Here is an 18713-nt window from a genome sequence, read left to right on the forward strand (position 1 = left end):
AGACCTTAGGAGGACCCGTCCACTCTAGGGTTAGCTCAATATTGCAGAGAAAATCCATGACCTCTATTGCTTTCCACACTTTCTACCTATATGTCTTCCCACTTGAAACCTTGTAAGTAGTTACTTCCACTTATTTTGTTTCTAATCTCCTGGCTGCTCTACCTGAAAACACAAATAGTTTTTTATGGCTATTTGAAAATATACACTTACAGAGGTAATAGGGTAAGCTGTATTACATTTTACTATTTAGAACATTGAAAGAATTCATAATTTCATTTCAAGTTTTTTTCTTGGAAAAGAATGGGTTTTTGTAAAGTTTAAATATTAGTAATATCTCAGCCGGGCGTGGTGGTGCACGCTTGTAATCCGCGCGCTTGGGAGGCTGAAACAGGAGGATTGCACGGGTTCGAAGCCAGCCTCAGCTACTTAGTGAGGCTCTCAGCAACTTAGTGAGACCCTGTTTCCAAATTTAAAAAAAAAGTTCTGGGAGTATAGCCCGGAGGTAGAAAGCCTCTGGGTTCCACCCCCAGTACCACCAAAAAATATATATATTAGTAATATCTCTAAAATCTATTTTTAGTACAATCCTCGTAATTGGAACATATAGTCAATATAATTTTACCATTGTAAAATAATTGGCCAAATCTGAATTCTCCTGCTTAAGAGTATCTTTTTTATATTTTGGATTCCACTACAGATTGAACTCAGAAGTATTCCTCTGAGGGACACTCACATCCCTACTTTATTTTTAATTTTAAAATAAGGTCTCACTGAGTTGCGTAGACTGGCCTCAAACTTGGGAATATAAATGAGGACAGCCCATTTATATCCCATTTAATATAAGCAAGAATATAAATATGAATATAGAGCCATTTCATATAAGTGAGCGGCAGCAGGCTAACGAGAGCCTCGGCGAGGAGTGAGATTCTCATCTACCGAGCGAGAACACTTCAAGTAAAAGCTAAAAAGGGTTGAGGGTGTAGCTCAGAGACAGAATGCTTCTGGACTCAATCCCAGGAAGGAAGGAAGGATGAATGGCCGCCCAGATGGACTTGGGCACAAAAAGATAAATATTTCATAATCTCAAATACAAATAAAAAGGCTGAATTCAACCAAGCATATAGCAGAATGGGGGTTATTAAGGGTCAAATGATGTTAGTCATCAGATCATGTTGGTTATGGAATACAAAATTTCAGTAAAGGAGGATAAATACAGCCAGGCATGAGTCGAATTCCAGTACTTGGGAGGCTGAGACAGGTACCACAGATTCAAGGCCAGCCTCAGTAATTTAGTGAGATCCTATTTCAAAATAAAAATGGCTGGGGGTGCTGTGCATGGTGGCGCACGCTTGTAATCCCCGCGCTTGGGAGGCGGAGACAGGAGGATCGCGCAGGTTCAAAGCCAGCCACGATGGCTTAAGAAAACCTGTTTCCAAATAAAAATATAAAAATAGGTCTGGGAGTGTAGCCCAGAATTAGAAAGGTTTCCAGGAACCCCAGAAACACCAAAAAAAAAAAAAAATGGCTGGGGGTGTGGGTGTAGTACAGAGGTAGAATGCCTCTGGTTCACTCCCCAGTAGTGTGTATACACACACACACACACACACACACACACACACACACACAAAGAGAATAAAACTCTGAATATATGGTGTGCCTGAGGTTAAAGAGATTAGATTCTCAGTGTTCCCACCCCTCAAAACTGGTAAACACCCGCATACATTAGTGCGAGTTATCACTGCCGCAGCGCAAACACATATATTGTGCATCATAAATATACAGAATTTAGTTTTGTAGCAAAAAGAAGCAATCATTTTTAAAAATGGGCAATGGAATAAAACATTGGAAATATTTAAAAATGAAAAAGAAATAAACAAGGGAGTTAATAAAAAAGACATACTTTCCGTATTCTACATAGTTTTAACTGAAACCTACACATTCTCATGGGATGAATTTTTACTTTCAGTTTAAAATATTTTCTCCTTTTTCATGTGTTTTGTTTGTTTGTTTTATTGACCCGCCAAATGGCTGAGGCTGTTCTATAGCATACGATATCCCCATTTCAGATTCCCTAGTATTGGGATTATAGGCTTGCACCACCACACCCAACTAAAAAACATATTTTGGTGTGGTTTCAAAAAATTAAAAAGCTGTTGCCATAATTTTATAACCATGAAGAACATCCTACATGAATAAGAGAAATTATTATTATTATTATTATTATTATTATTAATTATTATTATTTTTGGCGGTAATGGGGGTGGAACCCAGGGGGCTTTCTACCTCCAGGCTATACTCCCAGACCTATTTTTTAGACTTTATTTGGAAACAGGGTCTCATTAAGTTGCCGAGAGCCTCACTAAGCAGCTGAGGCTGGCTTCGAAACTGCGCGATCCTCCTGTCTCCGCCTCCCAAGCGCGGGGATTACAAGCGTGCGCCACCACGCCCGGCTGAATAAGAGAAATGAATTCCGAACTGAGGTAAGTCTGAAAGAATTGTTTTCCACTGAAGCCAGTCTATAGGATATGCTACATTAATTAGTTGGGCTGTAGGCAGATGTTCCAGAGAGATCTGAAAAAAAAAAAAAGTTGAGTGGCTCTAAGAAGGCTGGTATTCCTTCTTCAGGTTCCTTTCATACATTTGGGAGGCTGAGATGGGAGGGTCGCAGGTTCACGCCAGCCTCGACCAATTAGTGGCACCCTGTTTCCAAATAAGAAATAAAAAGGGTGTATCTCAGAGGTAGAAGGATTCTGGGTTACTGTGTTTGATCCCTAGCAACACACACACACACACACACACACACACACACACACACACACACAGAAAGGAAAGACATGCATGGCTATTGGAAGCACAATTTATAACATGTGCGGCGTGGTGGTGGATATATAAACTTCCATCTTGTTTTAAAGGCTTGGATACGTTGCATGGGATACGGGGCAAGGCTAGCTGTGCATATAAAATCTCTATGGCAGTCACACAAAGCACGAGCTTGTCTCCAAAAGAGAACTCTAAAATATTGAAACAATTTCAAAGGCAGGAAAGAGAAAGGATAGGAAAATCAAGCTACAAACAAGAAAATCAGAAAACTCTAGAACTCAACCCGACCGTATCAGTCACTACGTAAAGCACCAATGGGTCTAAAAGCCAACCGAGGGCAAGAATTTCAAAGGAGACAAAAACAAGGATGCCGTATCATATTTTATGTGCAATTTATCTAAGATAAAATCACTATAGTTTGGAGAAAATACCAAGTGAATCCCAGAGTACAAGCTTCAATAAAAGAAAAAGAAACTAAGGTGCTAAAAATAAGTCCAAGTTCGAAGATACCCACTAGAACAAAAACAGAAACATATATTTCCAAATAACAAAAGATATCACGGCACAACCGAGCGACACAGAAAACCAGCGATGGTGCAGAGAATATCACGGCAGTGCTCAGCACATCCTGGACAGTGCAGCGAATTCTGGGCTTCCTGGGGTCAAATACAGTTTGCTTTGTAGGAAGATGTCAATTCTTTTTAATTCTACCTGGGTCAACAATATACACTAGCCAGGACTGGTGGCACACGCCTGTGATCCCAATACTTGGGAGACCGAGATAGGAGGATTGCAGGTTCGAGACCAGCCTCGGCAATGTGGCAAGGCCCTCAGCCACCTAGCAAGACCGTGTTTCAAAATTCAAGATTAGCCGGGCATGGTGGCCGCACTTGGGAGACTGAGATAAGAGGATCGCGCAGGTTCAAAGCCAGCCTCTGCTGGCTTAAGAGACCCTGTTTCCAAATAAAAAATAAAAATAGATCTGGGAGTGTAGCCCAGAGGTAGGAGGGTTTCCAGGAACCCCAGGACCACCGAAATAAATAAAGATTAAAAAAAGATGAGATTAGCTCTCTATCGCATCCTAGCACCACACAAACTAACTCTCTCTCTCTCTCTCTCTCTCTCTCTCTCTCTCTCTCTCTCTCTCTCTCTCCTGGACGGTTTATGATATAAACCCAACATTAAACACAGAAACCACAGGAGACCACAGCTATCGTATAAAAACACAAACATTAAGTAGATCCACAAAGATGAGCAAACACTTCTCTTTCTATTCTTCTATTGCCAAGATATTCTGAAAATACTTTCCACTAAAACCACTTTTAAACTTCCAGTAGATATATATTAGGTTTAAATGAAGTCATAAGAGAACACAGTATTTTTTTACGCTTCTCAGTTTTAATTCCCAACAGAGCAAACAATGGCAGGTGAGCCCCACACAAGCAGGAGCTCCCAGAAGGGACAGCTGCTCCTCTAAGGCCTGGACCACAGCTCCAGGGAGTGACCCCAGGAGCCACAGGGCTGCTCCCCGCCTGCCGGCTGGGGTGCTCCTGGGCCAGGACCACGCAAGGTTCCTAAAATGCTCAGCACAGAGCTGCACATCCGGCCTTAGCCGGAAGCCTCCAACCTGTGTCCTGGCCGCCTACCATGCTCCCCACCACCTCCCACAATCCCCAGGCTCCTAGAGACTGCCCCCGTCTACTGAGCCCCTTCTCCTGCCCTCTTCCCTCCTCCCCATCTTCAGCCCACCGTCTCCATCAGAACCTGCCCTCCTCCTGCTCTCGCTGCCTTCTTCTCTCTTCTGACCCCCATCTCAGTCTCACCCACACCCCCGGCCCCAATACTCCCTAAGGGAACGGATCCTGTTCATATCCCCTTCTCCCTCTCTGATCTCCGCAAAGTGAAAGATGTCCAGGCTCCTTTTCTCTAGACCCCCACACACAATAGCTAAAGAACTTCAACACAAGCTCCACACCTAGGCTCTCGCGTATCAAGATGGGTGCGCTGTCCTCTCTTGCTCCACCACCCCAGAGCCGAGGGCCCACACGCGGTCCTCCGCAGCCATCTATGCAGAAGACCTGCACACACAGGAGCCCGGTCAAAAGCTTACATCGTTTATCAGTCACCTGTGGCACTGCTTACATACAACGACCTAGACCCCAAGTAAGAAGCAAGACAAGCCAGGTGTGAGGCGCACGCTTGTAATCCCAGCATTCGGGTGGCTGAGACAGGAGGATGGCGATTCGTAGACAGCCTCAGCTACTTTGCAACTCAATGAGACCCTGTTTCAAAATAAGAATAAAAATAGGGCTGGGTACGTGTAGATTGAAAGTAGAATGCCCCTGGGTTCCATCCCCAGGACCACAAAAAAAAAAAGCAAGAAAATTTTATCTAAATGCCCACTTCACTTACAAATCTTCCCCTGATATTCAGAAAAAGATCCCAAAATTCTAAAATAGCTGGCAACCCCCTCAAAAACAATCATTAAAACACGCTTCAAAGGCTGGTGTGTTGGCTCATGCCTGTAATCCCATCACACGGAAGGCTGAGACAGGAGGATTACAGGTTTGAGACCAGTCTCAGCAACTTATCAAGGCTGGTGGAAATGAGTGAGACTTTTTTTTCCGAAATAAAATAGAGCTGCGGATGTAGATCAAGGCAGAAACCCCTGGGTTTCATTTCTAATACACCCTCCCAAAACAAAAACAAAACAATCTTCAAGGTGTTTAATAATAGAAATAAAACCAAAAAAATGAACAGAGATCAGGCTAAATATCAATTGCAATACTGTCCAGGGCAGACAGAAACAGCCTTTCCTGCTAACAGGACGCCAACCAGCCCACGCTTCAAGTGTGGCCGAGAGGGGCCTGAAAATCGGATTGTCCGCAAGCCCTTGAGCAGCGGCCAACCATCCCAAGTCCTAACCCAGAGCCAACATGTTCAGCCCCTGACCTCCTGGGACCGGCCACCAAAGACAGGTAACTACCCCAGCTCCAAAGACCCCACCGCCTTAATCACCACCAGGGCTGAACCCGCGGAAGCATCACGTTTATGGGTAGGCTGGTCATACTGAAACAGGGTCATACTGAGTTGCAAAAGGCCCTAAGTAGGTGAGGCTGTCCGTGAACCGCGCTCCTCCTGTCTCAGCCTCCTGAGTGCTGGGATTACAAGCGTGCCCCACCATGCCCGGCTTTTATTTTTTTATTTTGAAACAGGGTCCCGCTAAGTTGTGGAGGGCCTCACCAAATTGTTGAGGCTGGCCTTGAACCTGCGACCCTCCTGTCTCAGCCTCCCAAGTACTGGGATTACAAGCATGTACCACCACCCAGCCAATTTATTTATTAGACCCTTGCCTTGTTCTTCAATAGGCCAACAGTCATTCTGAACAAACACTTGGATAAAATCAAAGAAAAATAAGGTCCGTGGAGTGATGGGACAGCACACACCTTATTTGCCTACCTGTCTGCTGGTGTCTCGGGCCCCCAGATGTTCAGAGACGTTGTGCAGATGCTCTCCCCATAATCCCCCGCGTGACCTTTGCAGGAGCGTCTCATCCACAAAAGTAAATTCCGGAGGAGCCGCGCAAGAGACGTGGTGAAGTTTCCAATCGCCGGTCGTAATCGCTCAATTAAATGCATCTGCTGGAGACCAAATGTTTTCTTAAGAAAAGGGCAGATGGAGAACAGTTTCAAAGGCCTTCCCTGGCGAGACCCTCTGCTCCTGGCAAAGGTCGGCCTTGCCCGGCGCCCATCCCCTAGGACTTACTGAAGTCGCCCAAAGAGGCTGCCACCCCAGGGAGTGGGTGACAGTGGAGTTTTGGGACCTGGATGGCTCTGGAGGTGCCGCCACCACGCGGCACCGTAGCCCAGAGGTAGAAAGCCCCGGGACTCCATCTCCAGTTCCACCAAAAAAAAAAAAAAAAAAAAAAAAAAAAAAAGGCAGCTTTTTGGTGGTAAGCATTATCCTCTCTGGGGTCAAATTTAAGCCCCTCAGAGGGAGGGGTAAAGGAGTGTCCTTGGGGTCAGGGTCAGCTCGTCATCTCGGCTAAGGGGGCTGGACACTACGGTACCCAGAGAGGAGGGGTGGCCATGTGCCCAGCCCAGCCACCATAGGCAGAGGAGTGCAGACCGAGCCATCGGTGGGGTGATGCCACCCAGTGGCCTGGGAGGCATAGGCTGCCCCAGTCCCAGGACCTCACAGCAACCCTGGCAACGCGTTGATCCGGGAGATGTTTGCCAAATGCCATGTGTTGAGCCAGCTCGGTGACGTGTGCAAAATCTTTTTTTATTTTGTTTGTTTCAGAACTGGGGATGGAACCCAGGGGCATTCTTACTTCAGACCTACACCCCCAACCTTATATTTTATTCCCTATTCTTTCTTTCTTAATTTACTTTTGTGGTACTGGGATTGAAACCCAAGGTATTCTACCTCTGAGCTATATATACCCCCAGCCTTATTTTTAAATTTTTATTCTTTATTCTTTATTTATTTACTTTTGCAGTACTGGGGTTGGAAAAGGGGCATTCTACCTCTGAGCTACACCCCCAGCCCTATATTTTATTCTTATTTATTTATTATTTTTGCCATACTGGGGTTGGAACCTAGGGGCATTCTACCTCCAAGCTACACCGCTGGGCCTATTTTTTATTCTTTCTTTACTTATTTATTTTTGTGCTATATTGGGGATGGAACCTAGGGGCTTTCTACCTCTGGGCTACACTCCCAGACCTATTTTATATTTTATTTGGAAACAGGGTCTCACTAAGTTGCTGAGAGCCTCACTAAGTGGCCGAGGCTGGCTTCGAACCCGCATGATCCTCCTGTCTCAGCCTCCCAAGTGCTCGGATGACAAGCGCGCGCCACCACGCCCGCCTCACATCATTTTACTGACAATTAAACCCATTCCCATTCACAATTCAGAGGTATGTAAAAAGGATACCATACCAGGAATCTGGTGGCCAATGCTTCTAATCCGGGTCCTTGAGGAGGCTGAGATGGGAGGATCGCAGGTTCCAAGCCAGCCTCGACCACTTAGCGAGGCTCTCAGCGCCTTCATGAGACCCTGTTTCCAAATAAATAAATAAATAAATAAATAAATAGGGCTGGAGGTGTAGCTTGGAGGTAGACTGGCCCAGTGTTCGATCCTTAGCACTGCAAAAATAAATACTTTTTAGCCGGGCGTGGTGGCGCACGCTTGTAATCCCTGCGCTTGGGAGGCTGAGATAGGAGGATCGCACAGGTTCGAAGCAAGCCTCAGCTACTTAGTGAGACCCTGTTTCCAAATAAAATATGAAATAGGTCTGGGAGTATAGCCCGGAGGTAGAAAGCCTCTAGGTTCCACCCCTACCTAGTGCCACCAATAAATAAATAAATAAATATTTTTTATCTTGAAAGAGGGTCTCACTGAGTTGCTGAGGCTGGCCTTGAACCTGCAATACTCCTGACTCAGCCTCCCAGTTACTGAAATTTTAAGCATGAGCCACCAGGTAAAGCTTGCTCTATTTTTTTTTCTTGCAGCAATTTTACTAAATTAAGAAACTGAAATTGGGGAAGGGCTAAATGTGTGATGTGTGCATCTATGCCTCTACCATCTTGTACTCCATTAAGATGTAGGACTACAGTGCACCAATAAAAAAATAAATTAACAATAATACAATGCACCAATAAAAGTGTATTTAAAAATTAAAAAAAAAAAGAAATTGACCTATCAGCCCAGCTTGGAGGCACACGCTTATAATCCCAGTCCTTGGGAGGCTAAGACAGGAGGATTGCAGGTTCACGGCCAGCCTCAGCTACTTAGTGAGGCCCTCTGCAACTTAGCGAGACTCTGTTTCAAAATAAGGAATAAACCGGGCTTAGTGGCGCACACACGCTTGGAATCCCAGCATTCGGAAGGCTGAGACAGGAGGCTTGCAGTTCACAGACAGCCTCAGCTACTTAGGCCTTCTGTAACTTAGTGAGACAATCCGTGTTTGGCCAAGAACCTGTCTAGGATGAATGAGGGCCTGGATTCCATCCCCAGCATGCAAAAAAAGATGCAAAACGCCGGGCGTGGTGGCCCACGCTTGTAATCTCGCACTTGGGAGGCTGAGGCAGGAGGATCGCACAGGTTAGAAGCCACCCTCAGCTACTGAGTAAGGCTCTCAGCAACTTAGTGAGACCCTGTTTCCAAAAAAATATAAAGTAGGTCTAGGAATGTAGCCCGGTGTTAGAAAGCCCCTGGGTTCCACCCCAGTTACCACCAAAAAATATACATGAAAAGACAAAAACAGAGCTAGAAGCTGGGCATGGTAGCACACACTTATAATTGCAGTACGTGGGAGGCTGAGGCAGGAGGATCCCAGGTTTCAGGCCAAGCCTCAGCAACTCAGCGACACTCTTAAGAATCTCGTGAGACCCTGATTCAAGAGCAAAGGTAAAACGGGCTGGGGTGTAGCTCAGGGGTAGAATGCTCCTGGGTTCAAATCCTAGTACCAAGGGTGGGGATATAGCTCTAGGACCCTTTTTTTTTTTTTTTTTTGTGTGTGTGTGTGTGTGTGTGTGGTATTAGGGTGGAACCCAGGGGCTTTTCTACCTCCAGGCTATATCCCCAGACCTATTTTATACTTTATTTGGAAACAGGGTCTCACTAAGTTGCTGAGAGCCTCACTAAGTAGCCGAGGCTGGCTTCGAACTTTTGTGATCCTCCTGTCTAAGTCTCCCAAGTGCTGGGATTACAAGCGTGTGCCACCACGCCCAGCTTTTTAAAAATGTTTTGAACAGGGTCTTGCTAAGCTGCTGAGGGGTCTTGTTAAATTTCTGAGGCTGGCCTCAAGTCTGCAATCCTCCTGCCTCAGCTTCCCAAGTGCCGGGATTACAAGTATATGCCACTACGTGCCACTCACTCTTTAATCTTTTTCTTTATGAAATACTGAATCAGTCCCCCTGATCCTGGGGAAAGGGCTACTTTCTGGGAGACTAAGATCAGTGATTGACTGGTAGTGGCTTTCTGGGTCTTGGCCTGACATGAACTCACCTGAGTCCATGTGCGGTGATCGATTCATGATGCCTGCAAGGGTCACAGGTGCAGTAGCTACCTGAGTGCTGTGTATTTACCACCTCTAGAGCATGCATTTGAATTAGGCCCTTGAAAGCCCTTGGACCTTCCTGAATTTAGAGAAGAAAAAAACCAGTTATCTGGCTGACAAGGGCTTAAGACTCTGATAATCTAGTGACTTCCCATGAAGCCTGGCTTGTGGGCGCCACTGTTGAGGGGTGAAGCCCCTCTCCCTCTCCTGGCGTTTCCAAGGAGAAGGGTGTTCCCCTGCCCGCCCGCCCTCCTCCCCAGAGAACAATTTGCTTTGTAGCTGGATATTTACCGGAGCCTTTCGGCTAGTGGGCAGCGACCTCGCTCAGGTGAGGGGAGGAATGTGGAGCATCTTTGCATCTTCGCCCTGGGGTGCACACGCTGGGGGGAGGCCGGGGCCTGCCCTTCTGAGACAGGTCTGTGCTTCCGATGGCCCCAGCACTGAAGTGCACGTGGGGACCGCGGGGCACCTCGGCGTGGCACATCCACATAAGCAAGGTGAGCAGGTGGGTCTGAAGGCCAGAGCCAGGCTAGCAGGTTAAGACAATTCACTCCAGGCTCCAGCCAGAGCCAGGAATGATGGTGAACACTTGTATTCCCAGCATTTGAGAGGCTGAGGCAGGAGGATCATAATTCATGGACAGCCTCAGCTACTTAGTGAGGCCCTCTGCAACTCAGTGAGACCCTGTTTCAAAATAAAGACTAAAAATAGGGCTGGGGGTGTATGTAGCTCGGAGGTAGAATGTTCCTGGGTTCCATCCCCAGTACCACAAAAAATAAGCATTGTGGACTAGACCCAGGGGCATTCTACCTCTGAGCTAAACCACCAGCCTCCTCCCCTCCAGCTTTTTTGTCGTTGTGGTACCAGGGATTGGACCCAGGGGGCCTGCTACCTCTGAACTATACCCCCAGCCCTATATTACTCTTTATTTTGAAGCAGGGTCTCACTGCGTAGCCGAGGCTGTCCGCGAACCTGCAATTTTCCTGTCTCGGCCTCCCAAGTTCTGGGATTACAAGCGTGCGCCACCCCACACCCAGCTATCACCAGCCCTTTTTATTTTATTTGGAAACAGGGTCTTCCTAGGTTGCTGACGGTCTCGCTAAGCTGCTGAGGCTGGCCTCGAAGCTGCGATGCTCCCAAGGATGGGGTTGTAGGTGTGCACTGCTCTGCCCAGCTTCCATCCTAGAGGGCAGATGCGCCCGCTGCAGGGACAGAGGGCACTTCCTACCCTTTGCCGCCTGCCTCTGTCTTGCCCTTGTGCTTACAAGGGGAGGCAGGGAAATGGCTAGGCCTCAGGGCCCCTTTACAAACATCACGCCCCTAAAATATCCACACACGCTGGTGTCAGAACACAGCCGGCCACTTCCAATCCACTTCTAGGGGGACACGTGTCTACTTCAAAAGATACCTTCAGATGATACAAAGATTAAAAACCAACCCTCTAAAACTTTATATTGAAAACACATCGAAGACAGAGGAAGCACAGATACTTTTTTGTAGAATACACCAGCAAATGCCACTGCACCTGACCTCAACTCTCCCGTGCTCAGAAAAGAGGCGGACCCTCGCAGGTGGCTCTTGGAATCCCAGAAGCAGCAGCCTGGCTGCACCCGGGCCTGCGCCATGCCCGGCCCTCTCGGGGACCAGCAGCTCCAGCTGCGGTCTCGGGGCAGCTTCTCCAGGCCTGCCACTCCAGCCGAGGGGGCCTAGGCCACGACACGGGGCCACGCGAGTGCACACGAGCGGCACTGAAAGGCCCGGGACGTCCCCTCAACCCTCATCCCCACTGCCATCTTCCCCTGCTGTCCTCTTCCCCTCTTCCCTCCTCCTCCGTTTCCCCATCTCTTTCCTCCCTTCTTCCTCTTCCTCCTCCTCTCTTCTTCCTTTTCCTCCCCTCCTCCTTTTCATTTTCTTTCCTTTTCCTCCCCCTCCTTTTCCTCTTCCTCCTTTCCTCTCCCTCCTTCTCTTCTTTCTCCTCTTCCTCTTCCCCTTTTCCTCTTCCTTCTCCTCCCCCTCCTCTTCCTCCTCCTTTCCTCCCCTTACTCCTCTTCCTCCTCCTCCTTTTCCTCCTCTTCTTTCTCCTCTTCCTCTTCCCCTTCTCCTCTTCCTCCTCCTCCCCCTCCTTTTCCTCTTCCTCCTTTCCTCCCCCTCCTTTTCCTCTTCCTCCTCCTCTTCTTTCTCCTCTTCCTCTTCCCCCTTCTCTTCTTCCCTCCTCCTTTCCTCCCCCTCCTTTTCCTCCTCCTCTTCCTCTTCTTCCTCCTCCTTTCTTCCCCTCCTCCTCCTCTTCCTCCTCCTTTCCCCCTCCTCATCCTCCTCCTCTTCTTCCTCCTTCTTCCTCTTCCTCCTCCTCCCTCCTTCTCTGTCTCCCGTTTGTTCCGCCTCCTCTCTTTGTCGCCCTCTTCTTTCTTTTCTCTCTCCCCATCTTTTCCGCCCGGGCCAGAGGCTGGCCATGCTCCTTCCCATGGAGGCCAGTGGACACCGCCTGGTTCCTCCGAGGCTCCCCAGGCTCACCACGTTGCCCAGCTCGGCCCCCTTGTTCCCTTGGGGGCCCCAGAGGAAGCCTGAGGTACGGGAAGCGGGTTTCCAAGGGCCCGGCCTGGGCCAGGGCTGCCCAGGGCCTCTGGCCTCGGAGGGGCCAGAAAGAGCAGGCCTGCCTCAGTCTACCCACGACACTGCCTCCCTGACGCCGGAGGCACGCCTGTTTATTGAGGGGTGGGGGGCGGCTGGGCAGGCGCGGGGAAGGGCCTCTGTGGCGCGGCGGCTGCTGTCACTTCTTGGGAGTCTCTTTCTTCCAGGAAGGGGGGCCCTCTTACTGTCCCTCCTGGTTTCGTTGGAAGGACGCAGATCCAGTCCAGGCTCCTTTAACCTACGTATCAGAGTACAGAGAAGCAAATGGGTGCAGCTGGGCGGGAAGCGCTTGTCTGAGCAGAGCCAGAGCCCGCCCTCCCGCTCTCTCCCTGGCCTGGCTGAGGCGGCCTGGGTGTGGCTGCACCTGGGGCCAGCCAATGCCTATAAGCACTCTACCTGTCCATAGGTTTGCTTTGCTGTCTTCCTGAGAAATGCAAGTTTTGCAGAACTCAAGATCTATTCCCTTGTCACCTCCACTAGTTTAGTGGACTCTTTCTTCCTCTTTCTTCCTTCCTTTCTTCCTTTCTTTCTTTCTTTCTTTGGTACTGGAGATGGAACCCAGGGGCATTGTACCTCTGAGCTACATCCCCAGCCCTATTTTTTATTCTTTTTATGTGTGTGTATGTGTGTGGTACTAGGGATGTAACCCAGGGGCTTTCTACCTCCAGGCTATACTCCTGACCTAATTTATACTTTATTTGGAAACAAAGTCTCACTGAGTTAGTTGCTGAGAGCCTCACTAAGTAGCTGAGGCTGGCTTGGAACCTGTAATCCTCCCTTCTCAGCCTCCCAAATGCTGGGATTACAAGCTCATGCCACCAAGCCCAGCTTTATTTTTTATTCTTTATTTTGAAACAGGGTCTAAGTTGCAGAGAGCCTCCCTAAGTATCTGAGGCTGGCTTCGAACCTGCGATCCTCCTGTCTCAGCCTCCCAGGCACAGGGATGACAAGCGTGCACCACGGCGCCAGGCTCTTTCTGTTTTCTTTTTCTGAGCACTGCGGATTGAATCCAGGGACACCCTACCTCTGAGCTCAAACTGAGCTCTTTTCAATGTTTTTATTTTCAAACAGAGTCTCTCTTAAGTTGCTGAGATTGGCTTTGTCCTTTTTTTTTCCTGAGGCAGAAAAAAAGTATATGGTCTGCCCAGGCCACCAAGCTACTAGGGATAGCAAACCCCTTTTCACTCCCCTCACCCATTGGAGGCATAGGCTGCCTTTTTTTTTTTTTTTTTTTTAGTACTGGGGATGGAACCCAGGGGCCGTCTATCTCTGGGTTACACCCCCACCCTATTTTTTTATTTTTACTTTTTTAGTTTATTGTATTATTATTATTATTATTATTATTATTATTATTATTATTATTATTATTGGTGGTAATGGGGTTCCTGAAAACCCTTCTACCTCCAGCTACACTCCCAGACCTATTTTATATTTTTATTTGGAAACAGGTTCTCTTAAGCCTCCTAAGTACTGGGAGGTACAGGTGTGCACCACCGTGCCCAGCTGTGAGTCATCTTTTGACTGGACTCACAAGTTTCTGGAAGGGAGACAGGAAGGCAGTCCCGACCCTTCTAGACTCAGGTCTGGGCTGTAGAGTCTTGCTACAAAAGCAGCAGCCTGTGCGTGGTTTGGGGCGCCTGTGGCAGAGCCGGGGACCCCACTTGGAGCCATGCCTGTTCCACGGGGCCCAGGCCAGCGTGGTCACCTACTTTGTGTCCATCTGGAGATAGGAATCTTTTTCCATCTTGTCTCCCAAGGCCATTGAGGAGAAGATTCCTTCAAGGTCTTCGGATATGGCTTTTTTAGCTGAGTCAAGATCCTCCAGCCTCGGGACAGAGGTAGAGGCACTGGGTTGGGGGAGAAAGGGAAGGGCAGGGCTCAGCAAAAGATGCTGGGGGCCAGGGCGTGCTCCTCACGCCCCTTCAGCCTCTTAGAGAAACAGGCATCAATACTTCTCCTAACAGTGGCCAGGAGCAAATGGACCGCCCTGGCGGCTGGAGGTCGGCTTCCCTGGCTTCTGCTAAGGGCTGCATTAACCCTCGTGTGCTGGCTAGATCTGCACACCCAACACCGACCACGGCCAATGCCTGCAGGTCAACGAAGGTTTCTGTCTGTAGGGCAAAGATGAGGAGACCGGAGGCCGAGGGAGTAATGTCATCATGCGGGCATTGAGGGCCGACTGTGTCCCCCAGAGCACACATGTTGACATCTGAGCCCTCAGCACCCTGGCATGTGACCTTATTGAAAACAGAGTCCCTGCCGATGTAATTAGTTGACACCAGGTCATACTCAGGTAGGGTGGGCCCTAAGCCCCAGTGACTGGTATGAGCCATATCGTAATACTGAAAGGCCCCATTTAGAAGAAAAATCGCAAGCCCTGGCAGCCAGCTAATAGTTAAAACAGCCAGCTAATAGTTAAAAAGAAAAAGTGTATATTACTGCAGCTTGTAGCTTAAGAAGCATAGCGTAAGAATGAAAATTATGCAATAAGCCCACCCTGTTCCAGGAACGTACCTAGCATCTTATCTATACTGACCGGGTCAGCGCGCCCTGTGCCGGGAACCTGCTGAGACTACACCTAGTGTCTTATCTAACACTTGACAACAGAATGTACTTTTTCAAATGATTCTGTAATATTTTGTAAACGCATGTAACTTGGCCCAAACCCCCCCTAACTGGTGGTCTTTTCCCTATAAATACCCTCAATTTCAGTCACTCGGGGCCGAACTCCTCTGCTCTTAAGTGAGATACGAGTTGGCCCCAGTGCACTGGCCCCCTAATAAAAATTCTTACCTTCTGCTTTTGCATCAAGTAGAGTTTCTCGTGGTTCTTGCCGTCGTCGCTTATCCCGAGGTTGATTGAGGGTCTCCCCTCTGCGGGGGTCTTACAATACCAAGTGAAGAGTGCAGTTATGTCAGGATCAGTGGCACACGCTGGTCATCCCAGCATCCGGGAGGCTGAGACGAGAGGATTGCGGTTCGTGGCCAGCCTCAGCTACTTAGTGAGACCCTGTTTCAAACTAAAGAATAAAAAATAGGGCTGGGGTGCAGCTCAGAGGTAGAATGTCCCTGGGTTCCACCCCCAGTACCACAATAAAAAAATGAATGAATGAATGAATAAATAAATAAATAAATAAAATGTAAAACACACTGCAGCCGGGCACACTTGTAATACTAGTATTTGGGAGGCTGAGACAGGAGGATTGCAGGTTCGCAGCTAGCCTCAGCTGCTTAGTGAGGCTATGTTTAAAAACAAAATAGGGTGGGGGGTGCTGCTCAGAGGTTAGAATGCCCCTGGGTTTAATCCTCAGTACCACACACACACACACACACACACACACACACACACACACACAGAGAGAGAGAAGGTCTACAAATTCTTTGGCGTGCGTCTCCTATTGATAGATAGACTCTAATTCCCCTCCGCTGATTGCGGGCTGGGTCTAGGGACTTCGAAGCTGCATGTAGGGCTAGGCCACAGAAGATAATACAGCTTCTCTCTGGCTCGTGGGACCAGGCTACCTGGAGCAGCCACCGGCAGGTGATACAGCTGCAGCCCCCACGGGCCCCCAGGCCTGGGAATGAGCAAGCCTTTGGGGTAACGCAATGCCTCCAACTTCTGACTACAACCGCAAGCGAGACCCCTGCCCAGCCACAACAGCAGATGAGCCCAGGACTCTGAAGAAAATAACGGCAGACCATTGTGTTTTACACCACAAAGCTCGGGGTGGTTTGTTTCACCGGGGGATCACAGGAGCAGCTGTCGTAGCAACGTTTTCTTGTAAAGATTCCGTTCCTTTGATCCCCATGGACGGGCAAGCCATCTACCTACCTAAGAGGCTATTCTGGAAGCCGGTGCAGGTCTACTGGTGCATTCTTTCAGAAATCCGCCCCGTTCCACGTTCAAGAGCCTAGACCATCTGTGTATGCGTCTAGTTCCTATTTATGTCTCTGGTTTTGGGATTCTTTGTCTAGCGTTTCTTGAAAATTATTGAAAATGGTTGTAGCCATAATGTTAAGCCCTTTAGAACCCTTGGAGATAACGAATGAAGGACCAGGACTTATCTGAGTGATGATTCTATTCCTAACAACTATAGCTAGCAATCTCTCAGGGGATAATAGTGAGGGGCACGTGCTGACTTACTTAATCCCTACAACTCGATCCAGTGAAAGGATCCCTAGACTTCTATCCCCAACAGAGACGCTGAGGCAGCGAGAAGGCACATGGCCTTCCCAGGCCACCACTCTACTAGGGACGGCGAAGCCCTTTTCCCCACCCCTTCCCACTGTAGCAGAGGCACAGGCTGCCTTTTCCCCACCCCTTCCCACTGTAGCAGAGGCATGGGCTGCCTTTTCCCCACCCCTTCCCACTGTGGCAGAGGCACGGGCTGCCTTTTCCCCACCCCTTCCCACTGTGGCAGAGGCACGGGCTGCCTTTTCCCCACCCCTTCCCACTGTGGCAGAGGCACGGGCTGCCTTTTCCCCACCCCTTCCCACTGTGGCAGAGGCACGGGCTGCCTTTTCCCCACCCCTCCCCACTGTAGCAGAGGCACAGGCTGCCTTTTCACTACCCCTTCCCACTGTAGCAGAGACACAGGTTGCCTTTTTTTTCTTCTTCTTCAGTACTGGAGATAAAACCCAGGGGCATTCTACCTTCGACCTACACCCCCAGCTCCATTTTTTATTCTTGATTTAAAATAAAAGGTCTCACTAAGTTGCAGAGGGCTTTATGAAGTAGCTGAGGCTGGCCGCAAACCTGGGATCTTCCTGTCTCAGCCTCCCAAGTACTGGGATGACAAGCGTGCGCCACCACAACTGGCTGTAGGCTGCCTTTCACTATTAAAGAGAAAAAGCGCCGAGCATTCTACCTCTGAGCTCCATCCCCAGCTGGATTTTTTTGTTTTGTTTTGAAACAAGGTCTAAGTTGCAGAAGGCCTAACTATGTAGCTGAAGCTGGCTATAAACCTGCATCGTCCTGTCTCAGCCTCCCAAGTACTGGGATTACAGGTGTGAGCCACCATGTCCAGCTTTAATTAATATATTGAAACAGGGTCTCAGTAAGTTGTGGAGAGCCTTGCTAAGTTGCTAAGGCTGAATCTGAACCTCCAACCATCCTGCCTTGGCCTCCCAAGTACCGGGATTATGAGCATGTGCCACCAGGCCTGGCTACTCCTGTCACAGCCTCCCAAGTACTGGGATGACACGTGTTCCACCATGCCCAACTTATCTGTTGCTTTACCTGAATTTGTAGTCATCTGGCAGAAAGTAGCCCATCTTGCAGTCCTGTTGAGCCCGTGAGATCTGTTTCAACAGATTCTGCTTGCTTAAACCGTATCCATTCAAAACAGGCCCCCCAAAAAGGAGCTTCCCCCCGGCAAACATCTGTAGGCAGACGAGAAGGAGACAGGACAGGGGAGGCCCTCAGCGTACTGTTGGGCCGGTGGGCTGGTGTGAGGTGCAGGCCTTTGGTGGCAGCGGCGGGGGCTGTCCTACCCCATTTGCCTAAGGAGGTGAGGCTGGGCCTGGCCCTGCCCCAGCCCCCAACTTAGAAGACAGCGCCACCAGCCCAGCCTTTGTCCCCCGCTAAGCCAACCTGTTCAAATGTTACATTACCCTAACCCTGCCCGGAAGGCTCCCCTACTCCCTCAGCTGTCTGACCCCCATCTGTTTCTAACCTCTTAGGGGTGCACCCTTCAGCGCCTCTCATACAGTGAGGGCCCCAGGAGCCAATGCCTTACTCCTGCCCTCTGGGCATCTGTCCAGCATGCAGATGACTGACCAGAGCCTCTCTGCAGGGCATACAGCACAGTACTATTTGCTAAAGGGGTCAGGGGTGCACAGGGCAAGAAAAGAAAGGAAGGCAGGCCCAAGTATCTAACAAAAATAATATAAAGAGAGAAAATGATGGACTCTTGCCCCGTGGTTAAAAATTAGGTGTTGGAACCAGGTGTGGTGGCGCACACTTGCCATCCCAGCATTTGGGAGGCTGAGACCGGAGGATCCCGGTTCGTGGTCAGCCTCAGCTACTTTGTGAGGCCCTCTGCAACTCAGTGAGACCCTGTTTCAAAAATAAAGAATAAAAAAATAGGGGAGAGGGTGTAGAATGTTCCTGGGTTCCATCCCCAGTACTACACACACACACACGTTAGATAAGAGGAAAGCATTTTCTTTCTTTCTTTCTTTCTTTCTTTCTTTCTTT

At 48.8% G+C, this 18713-nt stretch overlaps 1 protein-coding gene and 1 pseudogene across 2 annotated transcripts in view; one reads left to right on the plus strand and one right to left on the minus strand.

Moving 5' to 3' along the window:
• The window catches only part of LOC308278474 (mitochondrial intermembrane space import and assembly protein 40-like), a 207554-nt pseudogene that overhangs the window by 107221 nt on the left and 81620 nt on the right, over positions 1-18713 (plus strand). The window lies entirely within an intron of this gene.
• LOC308278388 (uncharacterized protein C3orf20-like) overlaps positions 10192-18713 on the minus strand; it is a gene marked incomplete at both ends in the record, with an annotated part of 38644 nt that continues 30122 nt past the window's right edge. The window contains 6 exon segments of the mRNA XM_080718141.1: positions 10192-10398; positions 11498-11593; positions 12399-12427; positions 12701-12753; positions 14225-14362; positions 17754-17896. Of these exon segments, the coding sequence (XP_080574267.1) occupies positions 10192-10398; positions 11498-11593; positions 12399-12427; positions 12701-12753; positions 14225-14362; positions 17754-17896 (666 nt within the window).

This window comes from Muscardinus avellanarius, assembly GCF_963383645.1.
Source record: "Muscardinus avellanarius genome assembly, chromosome: 22".
NCBI lineage: Eukaryota > Metazoa > Chordata > Mammalia > Rodentia > Gliridae > Muscardinus > Muscardinus avellanarius.